Genomic DNA, 15,000 nt, shown 5'->3' with positions numbered 1-15,000 from the left:
AGCCCTGCCTGGCACACAGTGGCTGCTTGTTAAATGCTTAGTGATTAATGAATGGGTTTCTCTTGGGGAGCTCGGTGTAAGGGGAGCGAGCGTGCAAAGAACACCGTGTACGACTGGGTGCAAGGCAGCCCCAAGGGGACTCGGAGGACGAGCCGGGGACTGAATCTCAGTCAGGTCAGGGACACTGGGACCAGCCTCCTTGTCTCTGACCGATTTCTGACCCGACACGTTCTGACAGAACCCTCCTGGCTCTGGGCTCCTGAGCCAGTATTCTCGATGCTTGTGCCCTTAAGGTCCGGTGACCTTGACCCCCACTGATCCTTCCCCCTTCCCCCAACGCAGCGTGTGCCGGGGCGGACAGTGGAGCTGCACGGGTCAGCGCTGCGGTGGGCGCTGCCGGGCTTGGGGCGCCCCTCACTATGTGACGTTCGATGGCCTGGCGTTCACCTTCCCTGGCACCTGCGAGTACCTGCTGGTCCGAGAGGTGGACGGGAGCTTCTCCGTCTCTGCCCAGAACCTGCCCTGTGGGACGGGCGGTCTCACCTGCACCAAGGCCCTGACTGTCCGTCTGGGGAGCACCGTTGTGCATCTGCTCAGAGGTGCCCGTGGCCAGGGAGTGGGGGGCAAGCCCTGCGGAGGAGAGGGCGCGGGAGCAGGGGGGCGTCGGGTCTGCGCCCTGGGGGAGCTGGCAGTCCGGGCCCTCTCTGCCCGGCTGGTCCCTGCTTGTGCCTCAGTGCCACAGGCGGCAGCGCTGCCCGGTTTGGGGGGGCAGTGCCCACAGCGCCTTTCTGCTGCCCTGCAGGTCGGGCGGTCACAGTGAACGGTGTGAGCGTGCGTCCTCCCAAGACCTACACGGGATCCGGCCTGAGCCTGAGACAAGTCGGTCTCTCCCTGCTGCTCACGGCTCGCCGCGGCCTCTCCTTGCTCTGGGATGGAGGTCAGAAGCCGCGCCTTGTGCCCAGCCCCCGGTCCTTGGGCTCCCATCTTCGCCCAGTAAACTTTGGGGCTCGAGCCTTACTCAACCTAGGCTGACATCAGGGCCTGACTCTGACCGTCTCCGCTCACCTTCCCCTTACTTTTCTGGCCAGCACGGCTTCGGGGGGTGGCTGGAACCCTAAGCCTGCCCCCCCCAAATCATTCTCGAGGAACTTTCTTTGCCAAAGTCCTGCTTTTTGTCCTAAAGGCGTCCTTTGCTGCTGGACTTTTTCCCCAAGAGAAAATTTAGGGTCAGGTGTCCCCGATTTGCTCCGTTAAACACCAGCAGCAGCAGTGACCTTCGGAGGTACGGTGACCTGATTTCATTGACGGCACCAGGGTCCCAGCTGCTGCGCCTTGGCGGATGTTCGCCAGCTTGCTGAGTGACAGCTGTGGTCTGTGGAGACACTGTGATTGTGTGCTCATGCAGCCCTTGGGTTTGTCTTGGCAGGCAGACCCCCCCCAATATCTGCAGTTGTTTTAAGTGGAGTTTCTCTTTCTGTCTCTCCCCGAGGGGCTTGGTCAGTGACAGGTAGAAATGCTGGCGTTTGTGGGGGTTTATTTTGCGGCTTTGCTAAAGCTGTGACTCGTTCCCAGGAGGTTTTGGGGTGATTGTCTGGGATTCTCTGAGTGAATTATTAGCTCACCTGCTTGCCCGTTCCCCATCACCCCGGGTCGCCTTTGTCAGAGATGGGCCCCCAGCGCCCACCTCCCTGTTTTTCTGCTGCCCCTGGGAAGGACTAAGCGCCCGCCTTGCTTTGCCCTCCCCTGCCAGGCACGCGGGTGGCGGTGCAGCTGGCCCCCCAGTTCCGGGGCCGCGTGGAGGGGCTGTGTGGGGACTTTGATGGCGACGCTGCCAACGATCTTCGGAGCCGCCAGGGCGTCCTGGAGCCCACCGCTGAGCTGGCCGCCCACTCCTGGCGCCTCAGCCTGCTGTGCCCCGAGCCTGGCCCGGGAGACGTGCCCCACCCCTGCACTGTAAGGGGGGCCTGATCCTGCTCCAGCCGTGGGAGGGGGTGATGGGGAAAGGGAGGGGAGAGGGTTGGGAAGCCCAAGGCTGCGGGAGGGGAGAGCCGGGCTTCAGGGGTGTGGGCACCTCTTCGCTTGCAGGTGAATGCCCACAGGGTGGGCTGGGCGCGGGCCCGGTGCGGGGCGCTGCTTCAGGCACTTTTTGCCCCGTGCCACGTGGAGGTGCCCCCCCAGCAGTACTACGAGTGGTGCGTGTACGACGCCTGCGGGTAAGGAAAGGCTGGGCTGAGGGTGGGGGGTTGTGCAGCTGGCGGGCTGGGGGCTGGCTGCTGAGAGCATCCCTCCGGCAGCTGCGACTCAGGGGGCGACTGTGAGTGTCTCTGTTCGGCCATCGCCGCCTACGCGGAGGAGTGCGCCCGTCACGGGCTCCACATGCACTGGCGCAGCCAGGACCTCTGCCGTGAGTGCCCTCTCCTGCCCGCCCCCTCTCTCTGACCCTCCGGGGCTGCTGCTTTCTCCCAGTCAGCAGGATCACTCAGCACGACACTAGCATTGTTTAAGAAGCCCCACTGCCCTCTCCAAGCATTCCCGAATGCCTGTGCCCGCCTTGCCCAGTGCCCGCCTGCCCACACATCCTGAGCCCCTAGTTTCTAGCGTATCTGGTGCTCACGGGTTCTCATGACCCCTCATCACTCTTCTGTGGGTCTGTCTGTGATCTATGCAGCTATACAGTGTGAGGGCGGTCAGGTCTACGAAGCCTGCGGCCCTACCTGCCCCCCCACCTGCCAGGACCCCGAAGCCGAGCCTGGATGGCACTGCCAAGCTGTGCCCTGTGTGGAGGGGTGCTTCTGCCCCAAGGGCACTCGGCTGCACGGTGCGTGAGAGTCGGAGAGGGGCACAAGGGGTGGTGGAAGGGGGGCAGCCAGGGCGCGTGGTGAGGGGAGCGCTCTCTGTGCAGGGTCAGGAGTGAGATGGGCAGTGACAGAGCTGGGGCGGGGGCCTCCTGACCCTGGGGAGATCTGGACCCGTTCCCACTCTCTCAGGTGGGGTCTGCTTGGAGCCGGCCGCCTGTCCCTGTGAGTGGAGAGGCAACTTCTTCCCGCCGGAGACCCTGCTCCAGAGGGACTGTGGGAACTGGTGAGTGCACGGGGAGGGGGGCCTCGGCGGCCGGCCGGGCTCTGCGGGCTCTCCCCGCTGACCTTCTGCTCTCCTCAGCTCGTGTCGGGCCGGAGAGTGGAGCTGCGGGGGAGCCGGCTCCTGGTGTGGAGAGGAGGCGCCCGGGTGTGCAGAGGGCGAGGTCCCGTGCCAGGGGAGCGGGCACTGTGTGCCCCGGGAGTGGCTCTGTGACCATCAGGACGACTGCGGAGACGGCTCCGACGAGGAAGGTAACTCGGAGTCTGTGTCTGCCCGGGGGAGGGGGGGATGTCCTGGGTGTGCCCTTCTCTCCTGCCTGCTCCTCCCAGAGGGCTGAGAGTCTGAGGGCCAGCCCTCAGTGTGGGTGGGGGGTGGGGTCTTGTTCCACCAGGGGGGTTAAGGCCCTTCCCGGACGGGGGCCGGGGACCCTCAGACACAGGGCCGGCTGTGAGACCTCGGGGCCCTTCCCGGACGGGGGCCGGGGGCCCTCAGACACAGGGCGGGCTGTGAGACCTCGGGGCCCTTCCCGGACGGGGGCCGGGGGCCCTCAGACACAGGGCCGGCTGTGAGACCTCGGGGCCCTTCCCGGACGGGGGCCGGGGGCCCTCAGACACAGGGCCGGCTGTGAGACCTCGGGGCCCTTCCCGGACGGGGGCCGGGGGCCCTCAGACACAGGGCCGGCTGTGAGACCTCGGGGCCCTTCCCGGACGGGGGCCGGGGGCCCTCAGACACAGGGCCGGCTGTGAGACCTCGGGGCCCTTCCCGGACGGGGGCCTGGGAGTCCAGGTCTCTGACACAGGGCCGGCTGTGAGACCTCAGGGCCCTTCCCGGACAGGGGCCGGGGGCCCTCAGACACAGGGCCGGCTGTGAGACCTCAGGGTCCTTCCCAGATGGGGGCCTGGGAGTCCAGGTCTCTGACACAGGGCCGGCTGTGAGACCTCAGGGCCCTTCCCGGACGGGGGCCGGGGGCCCTCAGACACAGGGCGGGCTGTGAGACCTCGGGGCCCTTCCCGGACGGGGGCCGGGGGCCCTCAGACACAGGGCCGGCTGTGAGACCTCGGGGCCCTTCCCGGACGGGGGCCGGGGGCCCTCAGACACAGGGCCGGCTGTGAGACCTCAGGGCCCTTCCCGGACGGGGGCCTGGGAGTCCAGGTCTCTGACACAGGGCCGGCTGTGAGACCTCAGGGCCCTTCCTGGACGGGGGCCGGGGGCCCTCAGACACAGGGCCGGCTGTGAGACCTCGGGGCCCTTCCCGGACGGGGGCCGGGGGCCCTCAGACACAGGGCCGGCTGTGAGACCTCAGGGCCCTTCCCGGACGGGGGCCTGGGAGTCCAGGTCTCTGACACAGGGCCGGCTGTGAGACCTCAGGGCCCTTCCCGGACGGGGCCGGGGGCCCTCAGACACAGGGCCGGCTGTGAGACCTCAGGGCCCTTCCCGGACGGGGGCCGGGGGCCCTCAGACACAGGGCTGGCTGTGAGACCTCAGGGCCCTTCCCAGATGGGGGCCTGGGAGTCCAGGTCTCTGACACAGGGCCGGCTGTGAGACCTCAGGGCCCTTCCCAGACAGGGGCCGGGGAGTCCAGGTCTCTGACACAGGGCTGGCTGTGAGACCTCAGGGCCCTTCCCGGACGGGGGCCGGGGGCCCTCAGACACAGGGCCGGCTGTGAGACCTCAGGGCCCTTCCCGGACGGGGGCCGGGGGCCCTCAGACACAGGGCCGGCTGTGAGACCTCGGGGCCCTTCCCGGACGGGGGCCTGGGAGTCCAGGTCTCTGACACAGGGCCGGCTGTGAGACCTCAGGGCCCTTCCTGGACGGGGGCCGGGGGCCCTCAGACACAGGGCCGGCTGTGAGACCTCAGGGTCCTTCCCAGATGGGGGCCTGGGAGTCCAGGTCTCTGACACAGGGCCGGCTGTGAGACCTCAGGGCCCTTCCCGGATGGGGGCCGGGGGCCCTCAGACACAGGGCCGGCTGTGAGACCTCAGGGTCCTTCCCAGATGGGGGCCTGGGAGTCCAGGTCTCTGACACAGGGCCGGCTGTGAGACCTCAGGGCCCTTCCCGGATGGGGGCCGGGGGGCCTCAGACACAGGGCCGGCTGTGAGACCTCAGGGCCCTTCCCGGACGGGGACCGGGGGCCTCAGACACAGGGCGGGCTGTGAGACCCCCGTGCCCTTCTGCCTGCAGGCTGCGCCCCGCCGGGCTGCGGAGAGGGCCAGTTCCCCTGCGGTGAGGGCCGCTGTCTGCCCTTGTTACTTCGCTGTGATGGACGGAAAGATTGTGGAGACGGGGAGGACGAGCGCGGCTGCCCCTGCCCCGAGGGCTCCCTGCCCTGCGTGGATGGGCACTGCCTGCCCCTCGCCCAGCTTTGTGACGGGCGGCCTGACTGCCCAGATGGTGCCGATGAGGAGTCCTGCCTGGGTAAGCCCCGCTTCTCCAGCCCCTCCCACCGGGCACACCTCGCTTGTGCTCTAGGGGCCAATCTGTGTCTTAGGGCCCATGTTTTTCCTTGGGCACCATGTGTCCTAGTGCTCCAGACCAGCCCAAGACCTCCCTGTGCTACTTCAGCCACGATGCCCACTGAAGGCTGGCGCCCGACATGTGACTGTGCTGCCTTTGGCAAGGGCCCCCCAGAGTCACCCTTTGCCCCAGAACTGATGCACGCAGAGGGAGCGGGCACTGAACGGGCCTGGTCCCCGTGTTCCTTGGCCGCAGGCTGGGAGAACTGCGGTCCTGGAGAAGCGCCCTGCTCGGACGGAACCTGTGTCGGCACTTCCCAGCTGTGCAATGGGGTCTGGGACTGTGCAGGCGGGGCGGATGAAGGACCCTGGCACTGCCCCTCCCTCCTCCTGCCCACCCCCCCTGCTGATACCCCGCCCGGTCCCTTCACGGGCAGCCTGGAATCGGGAGCGACTCCTCCGACCAGAGGTAGAGCCCCGGGGGGGGGGTCTGGGATCAGGGGGGCTGGGGGGCTCTGACCCCTTGGGAAGAGCAAGGGGAAGCAACACCAATATTACCTTAATAACAATGACTAATTAATGCAGTCCAAGCAGCACTTGTGTCATACCGTGAAAGCTGAAGCATCATCCATTCCCGGGCCCCGTGAGCCTCCTGTTTCTCCTGTGGGACGGGGGAGGGTCGGGGGGGGGGGAGAGGGGGAGATAGCGTTTCTGTCGGAGGAAGACCCCTGGCGTGGGAGTCGGAAGTAGAGCCTTATCCCTGCTCCCGATTGGCCGCATGACCTTGAACAAGTCAAGCTTTCTATTTCTCTGGGCTTCAGGTTCCTTATCTGTTAAATGACAGTGGAATTAGGTGAGGGGCTCTTGACTTGTTTGTGGGTTGGGGCCTCTTTGGAAATTAGTGAAGCCTCCGGCCCCTTCCCAGAGAAACGCTCTTAAACGCATAAATTGTGTCAAATACACATAAATGTACAAAGTGAAGATGTGGGATCACACAGGAGACCAGTGTCGCTGAGAGTTACCTGTGTGACTATACGTCTACGCGGGTGCATATTATGTGTGCTATAGACTGTAGATGTAAATGGGCTGCTCCGAGTCCACGCCGTTCTGTCAGAGCCAGAAATGGACCACAGCCGTTGCAGTTCTCAGCTCAGTCGTCGTCCCACCCAAAAGATGGACTTCTAATCCCAGGGAACTCCCGGCACAGTCAGGGAGGAAACTCCTGCAGAGGGACTAGGGGGAACGTTTTCTGCCCCTAGAGCTGTCCTGTGGCCGCTACGAGTTCAGCTGTGGCAGTGGGGACTGCGTCCCTCGGGGCTGGCGCTGTGACCAAGAGGAGGACTGCCAGGATGGCACAGACGAGTGGGACTGTGGGCAGCCCTGCCCCCCCCATCACATGCCCTGCCCCCTCAGCCTCCACTGTATACCCCACCGGCAGCTCTGCGACGGGACCCCCCAGTGCCCAGACGGCTCCGATGAGAGCTTGGATTCCTGCGGTGAGTGGCCGGCCCTTCTCCCCCAGAGAGCTGCGCTAGGAGGTGCCCAAAGGCCTCCAGGGTTTGCCCTCCCAGTTCTTCCAGGAAGTAGGATCCCTCGTTGTCTTCCATAGGGGACCCCCGTCCTGGCACCCCAGGTGTCTTCCTGGCCAGGACAGTTACCCAACGGTGGTCTTCCGCATCTCAGCCTTAGCTCTACTCCCGGAGGCCCAGGCCTTAGCCTCCTCTGTTCTTCCGACATGGTTCTCTCCTACCATGGGGGGGGGGGTTGGATAATATGGAAACTGGCTCTGTGCCCACAGGCTCCACCCGGATGCCGCCCTGCCCGGGGCTTTTCCCCTGCAGCTCAGCGCCCCCGCTGTGCGTGACACCGACTCAGGTCTGTGACGGAATCTCCGACTGCCCACAGGGTGAAGATGAACTGGACTGTGGTATGGATTCCTCCCGCCCTGACCGATCTCCCTCCAGCAAGGAGGGTCTAGAAGGGGGCCAGAGCATGTCATGTTTATGGGCAGGAGGCCGGAGTGCTGGTGGCAACGAGAGGGGTTCTGTGCTTGTCTACGGTATCGTTGACAAGGATACCTCCCTGACATTTCATTTTATCTCCCTTCCCTTCCCTTTTCTTCCTTCCCTTTCACTTTCCCTTCCCCTTTCCCTTTCTTTCCCTTTTCTTCCTTTCCTTTCCCTTTCTTTCCCTTTCCTTTCCCTTTCTTTCCCTTTTCCTTCCCTCCCTCCTTTTCCCTTTCCTTTCCCTTTCTTTCCCTTTTCCTTCCCTCCCTCCTTTTCCCTTTCCTTTCCCTTTTTCCTTCCCTTCCCTTCCCATCCCAGAGAGGCTGCCATTCCCCACATCTCCTAACAAGACGGGTGTTCCTTGCCCTGAATATTCCTGCCCGGACGGACACTGTATCAGCTTTCAGCAGGTGGGAGCTGGGGATATAGGGAGTCACTCTCACTAGTCCTGCCTGATTCCCGGCCTGCACACTGACCTTTTTCCTACCCCTGCCCATCTCCCATGTCCTCTCCACCTCAGGTGTGTGATGGACAGCCTGACTGCGAGGTGGGGGACGGGCTGGGGCCATCCTCTGAGGAGCAGGGCTGCGCCACGTGGGGCTCCTGGGCCCCCTGGGGGCCGTGCAGCCGGACTTGTGGGTCTGGGGTGCAGGCTCGGAGTCGCCGGTGCTCCCCCCCTAGTCCCCCTGTGCTCCAGCGCTGTCTGGGCCCGGAACACCAAGCTCGTGCTTGCTTCACTGTTACCTGCCCTGGTGAGTGTGACCCCCGGGAACGAGGGGGAGGTTAGCTGCCTGTGGAATGGAGCCCTTCAGGAACAGAGGGAGAGGGGCACAGCAGAGCCCGGGGAGGGCGGAAACCGGGTGGGAGGAGAGGAGGTAGAAGAAAGGTTGCCGAGGCCTCTGGATCTGGGATGGGAGCGCCCGTCTCTCGTCCCGTCTCTGCTGTGCCCTCCCCTTCCTCTCCCTGGCCCCGTATCCTCCCTCTCTCTGCCATCACGTCCTTCCCACAGAGGACGGTGTCTGGAGTGACTGGTCGCCCTGGTCTGAGTGCTCGGAGCCCTGTAGGGGGGTTGCGGCTAGACACCGGGCCTGTCACCCACCCCGGAATGGCGGCCGGGCCTGCGCCACGTTGCCTGGGGGCCCCCACAGCACCCTCCAAACCAGTGAGTGCTCACCCAAGAGTGGGGGCGTGCCGCTGGGATAATGGGCTGAGTTAGGGAAATGGGCTAGTGAGCACATTCAGTATATTATTGAGCTTTCAGTGAGAAGCCCTGGGCCCAAGTCTGGCTCTGGTACTGATTAATTCTATGACTATTACCAATCGCTCAGCCCGTCTCAGTTTCAGTTTCTTTAATTGAAAAAAAGCAAATAATAATACTTGTACCAGTTACTGTACAATTCCGAAGGAGGAAATGACGATAGAAAAAAGATTAATATTGTTATTGTTATTAATTCTATGGGACGACTGGTCGGGGAAGGGAGTGTGTTGGTGGATCTTTTCTGTCCTCAGTATATCTCCTCGTTTCTGCTTCTGACCAGAGCCGTGCTCACAGGATGGCTGTCCCAACGTCACCTCATGTCCAGGAGAGCTGGTACTCAAGCCCTGTGCCCCTTGCCCTCTGACCTGTGCCGACGTTTCCAGTCAGGGCAAGTGTCTACGTGAGCGGCCCTGCAGTCCAGGTAACGCTCTCATAGGGAGGGAGCCCAGCTCAGCCTCCCCTCTGGCCATCGGGGACTGGCGCTGGAACTTTTCTGCCCTTCTGTGCCTACCTCTCCCCCAGGCTGCTGGTGCCCCAAAGGACAGGTCCTGGGCCTTGATGGGCAGTGTGTGCAACCTTGGCAGTGCCCTTGCCTGGTGGAAGGCACTCGCTATTGGCCAGGGCAGAGGGTCAAGATTAATTGCCGGCTTTGCACATGTCAGGATGGCAGGCTACGTCGATGCCAGCCTAACCCTGACTGTGCTGGTGAGATATGCCCAGAATTATTCCTCCGTGTTCCCCTCGTGACCCCTTACCTCATGGCCCCTGACACTTTGGGAGCCGTATCTCTTCCTCACGCTCTCCTATATTATACTGGGTCCTTTGCCAGAAATTACCTAGGACCCCCTTCCGGGACCTGGTCATTGCCCCAACCTTACTCCTTCCTCCACACTGTGGGGTCTTCCTCTCCTTTCCAACTGATTTTGGACCATCCGTGTCACCCCTTGTGAACCAATCTGTAGTGAACTGTGGCTGGTCGTCTTGGTCCCCCTGGGCTGAGTGTTTGGGCCCCTGTGGGAGCCAGAGCATCCAGTGGTCCTTCCGAAGTCCCAGCAACCCCAGCCACGCGGGCCGCGGTCACCAGTGCCGGGGCATCTACCGAAAGGCCCGAAGGTAACTCCCCGGAGAATGTCGCATGTTAGCCCCCCATACTTTCAAACCTCCCAGTACCCGAACCCCCCGGACACAGGGAAGCCCCATAAGCCCCACACCTTCAGACACGGGTTACACAGTGCGTACAGTTAGGGGAACTGCCAAAAACCTACTTGGGGTCCCATTTTCCTGTTCCTCTCCTGGGATTACTGCCTCACTGAGATTCCAGCCCAGAGCATTTGTTAAATCACAGACAAATCTCAATAAAGCGAGGGTCAAAGACATTCTGTTCCTCTAAGGGCGCTTCTGCGTAAGAATCTGTGCTCCTGTGAGCAAGGGGTCTGGCTTTCTGCCTCCTCGCTTCTGTTTATGTCCATTAGGAGAAAGGCAGGAAGATAAAGAGAGGACCCGGCAGAAGGGGGTGAGGGCGGGGCGGACTGGAAGGTGGGGAGGGAAAATTCATGGAAGAGCTTGATGCCATTATCATTTGCACGCTTTATATTTATTTATATTTGCATGCAGTTCTGGTGCGTGAGGAGCTTGGATCCGGTGTGATTGGTCCTGTTCTTGAAGCTGGCCCGCAGCCCGCCGGGCTGTGGACTCCGGGGAATAGCGCAGCTCCTCCTCTCTCTCTCCCACAGGTGTCAGACAGAACCCTGCGTGGAGTGTGAGCACCAGGGGAGCACCCGCAGAGTGGGGGAGCGCTGGCGGTGGGGCACATGCCGGGTCTGCCAGTGTCTGACCAACCACACAGTGCAGTGTTCTCCCTACTGTTCTCGGGGAGCCTGCCCGCAGGTGAGGGCAGGGAGGGGCTGGCGCTACCGGGCAGGAGGAGGGGTAGATGCTTGGGAGCCTGCAGGAGCCTGCATGGAGAAAGCCTGGGCTGGAGAAGGGGGGGGTGGGCTGTCCCGGGAGATGCAAGGGATGGAGCAGGAGGAGAGGGTGCTTCTTCACCTATAACACGAGACTCCACCCCATTGGCCTGCTGGGTTTTAGAAGTCCCCCATTTTGGATCTGACGCTTGTTCCTCTCCAGGGTTGGATGCTGGTGGAGGGAAAGGGAGATGCATGCTGCCACTGTGTTCCTGTTGGTGAGTCGGGGGGATGCAGAGTTACAGGGGACAATTTGAGGATGCTGACAGTGTGAAGGGCTCTCCTCCCTCAGAAAACATTTTGGGGTAGAGGAAGAAGACCGATGGGGACTTAGAGACTTGAGCTCCACAGAGGAATCCCGGGCAAGGAAAGAAATTCCAACACGGCCCAGATTTCCCTGCTCTCCAGCTCCCCGAGTCACCACGCTTATTGTGATGAGAGGAGAACCAAGAGCGGAGAATGTCGCTCTCCTTCCATCCGGCCTCTCTCTTTTTGCTGAAGGGAGCTCCACCAGAGCCCCCTCCCATCTTTGCCTGGGACTCCACACACAAACCACTGAAAAATGGTTGCTCTGGCAAACTAAGGAGGGAAGTCGTATAAGAGAAACCATGCTACGGCACGGACAGACCTGCTGTCCACTCCCCCGTCCCACCCCGTTTGTTCATTCAGACCAGTCTCAGCCTGACTTGCTGGACAAGGGGAGCGTGCAAACCCACCGAATGGCAGCAGTTTGGGGCTCGTCTCGGCCTCAGTACAAACAATTTTTATTTTGATCGTAGCTTTTCAGCTCAAAGCTTTTTCTTCTTCAGGATACTTTATTAAGTAAGAAAACATTCCGTATTTCCATTTATTTATGACGATTGACTTAGAACCCGGCTAAAAAATTCAATCAGAAGATAACCGAGAGGAGGGAGACAGGGGTGAAGTTTTGGTGTGGTTGTTAGCTTTTGCGCACACAGCCCCTGGAAGACCCCACTGGCTACGTGGTGGGGTTTTAATTCCAACTGATCAGCTCGTCACTCACCTCCTTTTGACCTCAATTTCCTCGTGTGTGAAATAGGGATAATAACTTCTCAGGGTTTGTTATGAGAATCAATAGCAGAAAGGACAATTGAGAAATAGAAATCACATCCAGGGGCAAAATTCCCTGAGCATTGGATTGTATATAATAGAAAGGAGCCTAAGTATTTATTGTTATTATTATTTATTTCTAAGACCTGTCTCAGCATCTGAGATACGGGGGTGATCTTGAATAAGTTTCTTCATCTCATTTTTTTAAATCTATGAAATAGGACGGCTGGATTAGGTGGTCTCTACAGTCTTGTCCAGCTCTGGACGTCTCTGTGGGCCCTAAGGGTCTGGGGGCAGAGGCCTTGCCATGTCTCATCCTAACAGTCAGGCTCCCCTTCCTCTGCTAGGAGAAAACAGGACAGCTGCCCCTGGGACCACTCCAGCGCTTCCTCCCAGTCTCCAGCCAGAACCCAGCCTTCCCACCTACCCACTGCCTGTACCTGGAGGTGAAGGGCGGAGGCCTTTGGGGGCGTGCGGCTGGGATTAGTGTCTAGGTCTTCATGGGGGAGCGGGGTACTGAGGAGCCTCTCTGGCGTGGGCCTGCTGCTCTGGTTGGGATGTTTATGGTGTGACTGTTCCCATGGACCTTCTCTCGGTTCTCTAGGATTGTCATTGTGCCTCAGTCTTGGGTCCCTTTAGGCTGGGTGGCCTCCCTGCTTCCTCTCTTTAACCTGCCCCATGTTTTCCGCATCCTCCCAATGTTTCTGCCAGATGTCCTCATCCTCTCTCCCTTTATACCAGCACGTCTCTCCGGCCCCCAGGACTTTGCCCATTCAATATCTCTCCCTCCCCCAGACCCTTGCTATTCCCCGCTGGGCTTGTCGAGACTCCCTCCCAGCAGTCTAAAAGCATCATCTGAACATCCCGAACATCCCGCCTGGGCGGGTCGCCTAGGGCCCTTGGTGTTGGGGCCGGAGCCTCAGGGCTGGAGCCCCAGGGAAGATACCCATGCTGAGCTACACATCCAGCCCCCTTTCCTCCAGGTGGACTTGCTAAGGCCCCGAAACCTCACGGGTCAGTGGATAGAGGGCAGGGGAGGAGGGGGAAAACAAGGGCTGAGAGGGCGGAAAATAGGGGTAGGGGGTCAGAAGTCTGGAGGAAGGATCCCAGGAATTGGGGGAATGGATGAGGTGCAAGGGTGGAAGAGGGAGGAAGGGGAGTGTGCTGGGAGAGCACTGGGGGGTGCTAGGGGACTCTGACAGCTCAGGTGTTCTCCCTGACCTCTCCACAGGCATCGTGGTCCAGGGCGCTGGCTCCTCTGATGCTTATGTCACTAGCTTTTCGCTCCAGTTCGGCACTGATGGGTCTCACTGGTATGACTACCACAAGGTCCTGCCAGGCATTCTGCCCACACCCAAGGTAGCCCCCTCCTCACCTATACAAGGCTTGCTTAACTAATGGCCTCCGTTCAATTCACCAAAATGACGGACTCTCCTATGAGAGAATGATTCCTGATTGCAGGACTTTATTTTGGGATGAGGAGGGAAAGACTAGAACTTCTAAGCTACAAAAGACTGGTAGAGACAGCCTTTAAGTGCTGAGGGACTTCAGAAAAGAGACAAATTACCGAGCCCTGGGTGGTCACGAGGAACAGAATTTAAGCCAGGCTTTGAAGGATGAGTAGGAGCTCGGTTAACATATATTAAGTATCTATAATGGGTAAGAACTAGAATAGTGGTAGGGGTTGTTGTTGAGTGGTTTTTCAGTCCTGTTTGGCTCTTTGTGGCCCCATTTGGGCTTTTCTTTGCAAAGACACTGGAGTGGTTTGCCATTCCTTTCCCCAGCTCATTTTACAGATGAGGAAACTGAGGCAATCGGGGGAAGTGACTTGCTCAGGGTTCCTCAGCTAGCTTACTAGGTCTGAGACTGGATTTAAACTCAGGAAGATGAGTTCTCCTGACCTGAAGTTGAGTAGCCCTGTGGATAGAGATAGATAGTTCAAAATTGGCCCCAGACACTTACTGGCTGTGTGATTCTGGGAAAGTCACTTAATCCTGTTTACCTCAGTTTTCTTGAATGTAAAAATGAGCTGGAGAGGAAATGACAAGCCACTTCAGTATCTTTGCCAAGAAATACCTCAAATGGGGTCATGAGGACTCAGACCCAACAATATATAGAGAGATGTGTGTGTGCACAAATATTCATATATGTGTGTATAATAAGAGCTTGTTTTAGCATGATAGTCAGCTTTTGAGTCAGGAAGACAAAGGCTCAAGTCCTGCCTATAACACCTACTAATTATGTGACCTTTAAACTTTCACTTCTCCAGACAACTTTTTCAGGCAGTAGGTTGCAGAACCTGTGGTGATTGTGCTGGGGTGGAGGGACTTTCCTCACCTTATACCAAAGAAGTTACAGGTTTAATCCCGCTCCAAAAACATGTGTACATGTTTGCATATAAAATTTTTAGCTTATTTTGTATATTTATATTCTAGCAATAATCTCTTTTATGAGTTGAATTCAGTCTTTCTATTATCAATTGCATGATAATCTGGATTGAGAATATGTGTGTACATATAGTTATTGTCTCTACTTTTACCTGTGTGGAGATGATACCTGAACGCACAGGTGCAACTGAGATCAGTAAGGGAGAGCAGAGGATGAGACCTTAGGGGACACCCGTGGGTAGAGGTTGGGAGTAACTGCATGATGGACCAGGAAAGGAGACTAAGACGAAACGATCAAGAATTTAGGAAGAGAAAAAAAGAAGTGTCTCAGAAACTAAGAGAAGGGCACCAGCCCAGGAGTCAGGAGGACCCGAGTTCAAATTCAGCCTCCACTTGCTGTGTGACCTCGTACAAGTCACTTAACCCCAATTCCCCCCTTCCCTTCCACAAAGAAGAAACCAAAGGAGTATAGAGGATCCAGAAGGAGGTGCTGATCAGCAGTGTCAAAAGCTGTAGACAAATCAAGGAGGATGAGGCCTGGGAAAAGGTCATGGATTTAGCAGCGGGCTGTTGATACAGAGAGGAAAGCTGGAATGTCACGTAGGAGCAGCAGCAAGTAAGCTGGTCCGGCTGTGGAAAGGGGGAGTGATGGGAATATGTCTGTCAGAGCAGGCCGGGGCCTGAAGGGGTTCTTAATGCCAGACAAAGGAAATGGAATTTTATAACTGGGGCAATGGGGGCTATTGGAGCTTTTCAAAACCAGGGAGTGACATGGTCAGACTTG

At 59.3% G+C, this 15,000-nt stretch overlaps 1 protein-coding gene across 1 annotated transcript in view; it reads left to right on the top strand.

Moving 5' to 3' along the window:
* Positions 1 to 15,000, top strand: part of LOC141542885 (SCO-spondin-like) — an 83,996-nt gene that overhangs the window by 14,405 nt on the left and 54,591 nt on the right. The window contains exons 20-42 of the mRNA XM_074267569.1: positions 343 to 599; positions 803 to 937; positions 1,751 to 1,953; positions 2,086 to 2,213; positions 2,295 to 2,404; positions 2,669 to 2,818; positions 2,988 to 3,081; positions 3,160 to 3,329; positions 5,259 to 5,492; positions 5,787 to 5,999; positions 6,790 to 7,026; positions 7,329 to 7,457; positions 7,855 to 7,946; positions 8,057 to 8,288; positions 8,546 to 8,698; positions 9,075 to 9,215; positions 9,317 to 9,499; positions 9,757 to 9,907; positions 10,528 to 10,681; positions 10,922 to 10,976; positions 12,177 to 12,275; positions 12,625 to 12,843; positions 13,061 to 13,188. Of these exons, the coding sequence (XP_074123670.1) occupies positions 343 to 599; positions 803 to 937; positions 1,751 to 1,953; positions 2,086 to 2,213; positions 2,295 to 2,404; positions 2,669 to 2,818; positions 2,988 to 3,081; positions 3,160 to 3,329; positions 5,259 to 5,492; positions 5,787 to 5,999; positions 6,790 to 7,026; positions 7,329 to 7,457; positions 7,855 to 7,946; positions 8,057 to 8,288; positions 8,546 to 8,698; positions 9,075 to 9,215; positions 9,317 to 9,499; positions 9,757 to 9,907; positions 10,528 to 10,681; positions 10,922 to 10,976; positions 12,177 to 12,275; positions 12,625 to 12,843; positions 13,061 to 13,188 (3,667 nt within the window). The remainder of the gene's footprint in view (positions 1 to 342; positions 600 to 802; positions 938 to 1,750; positions 1,954 to 2,085; positions 2,214 to 2,294; positions 2,405 to 2,668; positions 2,819 to 2,987; positions 3,082 to 3,159; positions 3,330 to 5,258; positions 5,493 to 5,786; positions 6,000 to 6,789; positions 7,027 to 7,328; positions 7,458 to 7,854; positions 7,947 to 8,056; positions 8,289 to 8,545; positions 8,699 to 9,074; positions 9,216 to 9,316; positions 9,500 to 9,756; positions 9,908 to 10,527; positions 10,682 to 10,921; positions 10,977 to 12,176; positions 12,276 to 12,624; positions 12,844 to 13,060; positions 13,189 to 15,000) is intronic.

The sequence above is a fragment of the Sminthopsis crassicaudata genome, chromosome 5 (assembly GCF_048593235.1).
Source record: "Sminthopsis crassicaudata isolate SCR6 chromosome 5, ASM4859323v1, whole genome shotgun sequence".
Taxonomy (NCBI): Eukaryota; Metazoa; Chordata; class Mammalia; order Dasyuromorphia; family Dasyuridae; genus Sminthopsis; species Sminthopsis crassicaudata.
The sequence above is the reverse complement of the archived record's forward strand: the minus strand, read 5'-3'. Positions and strand labels throughout refer to the sequence as shown.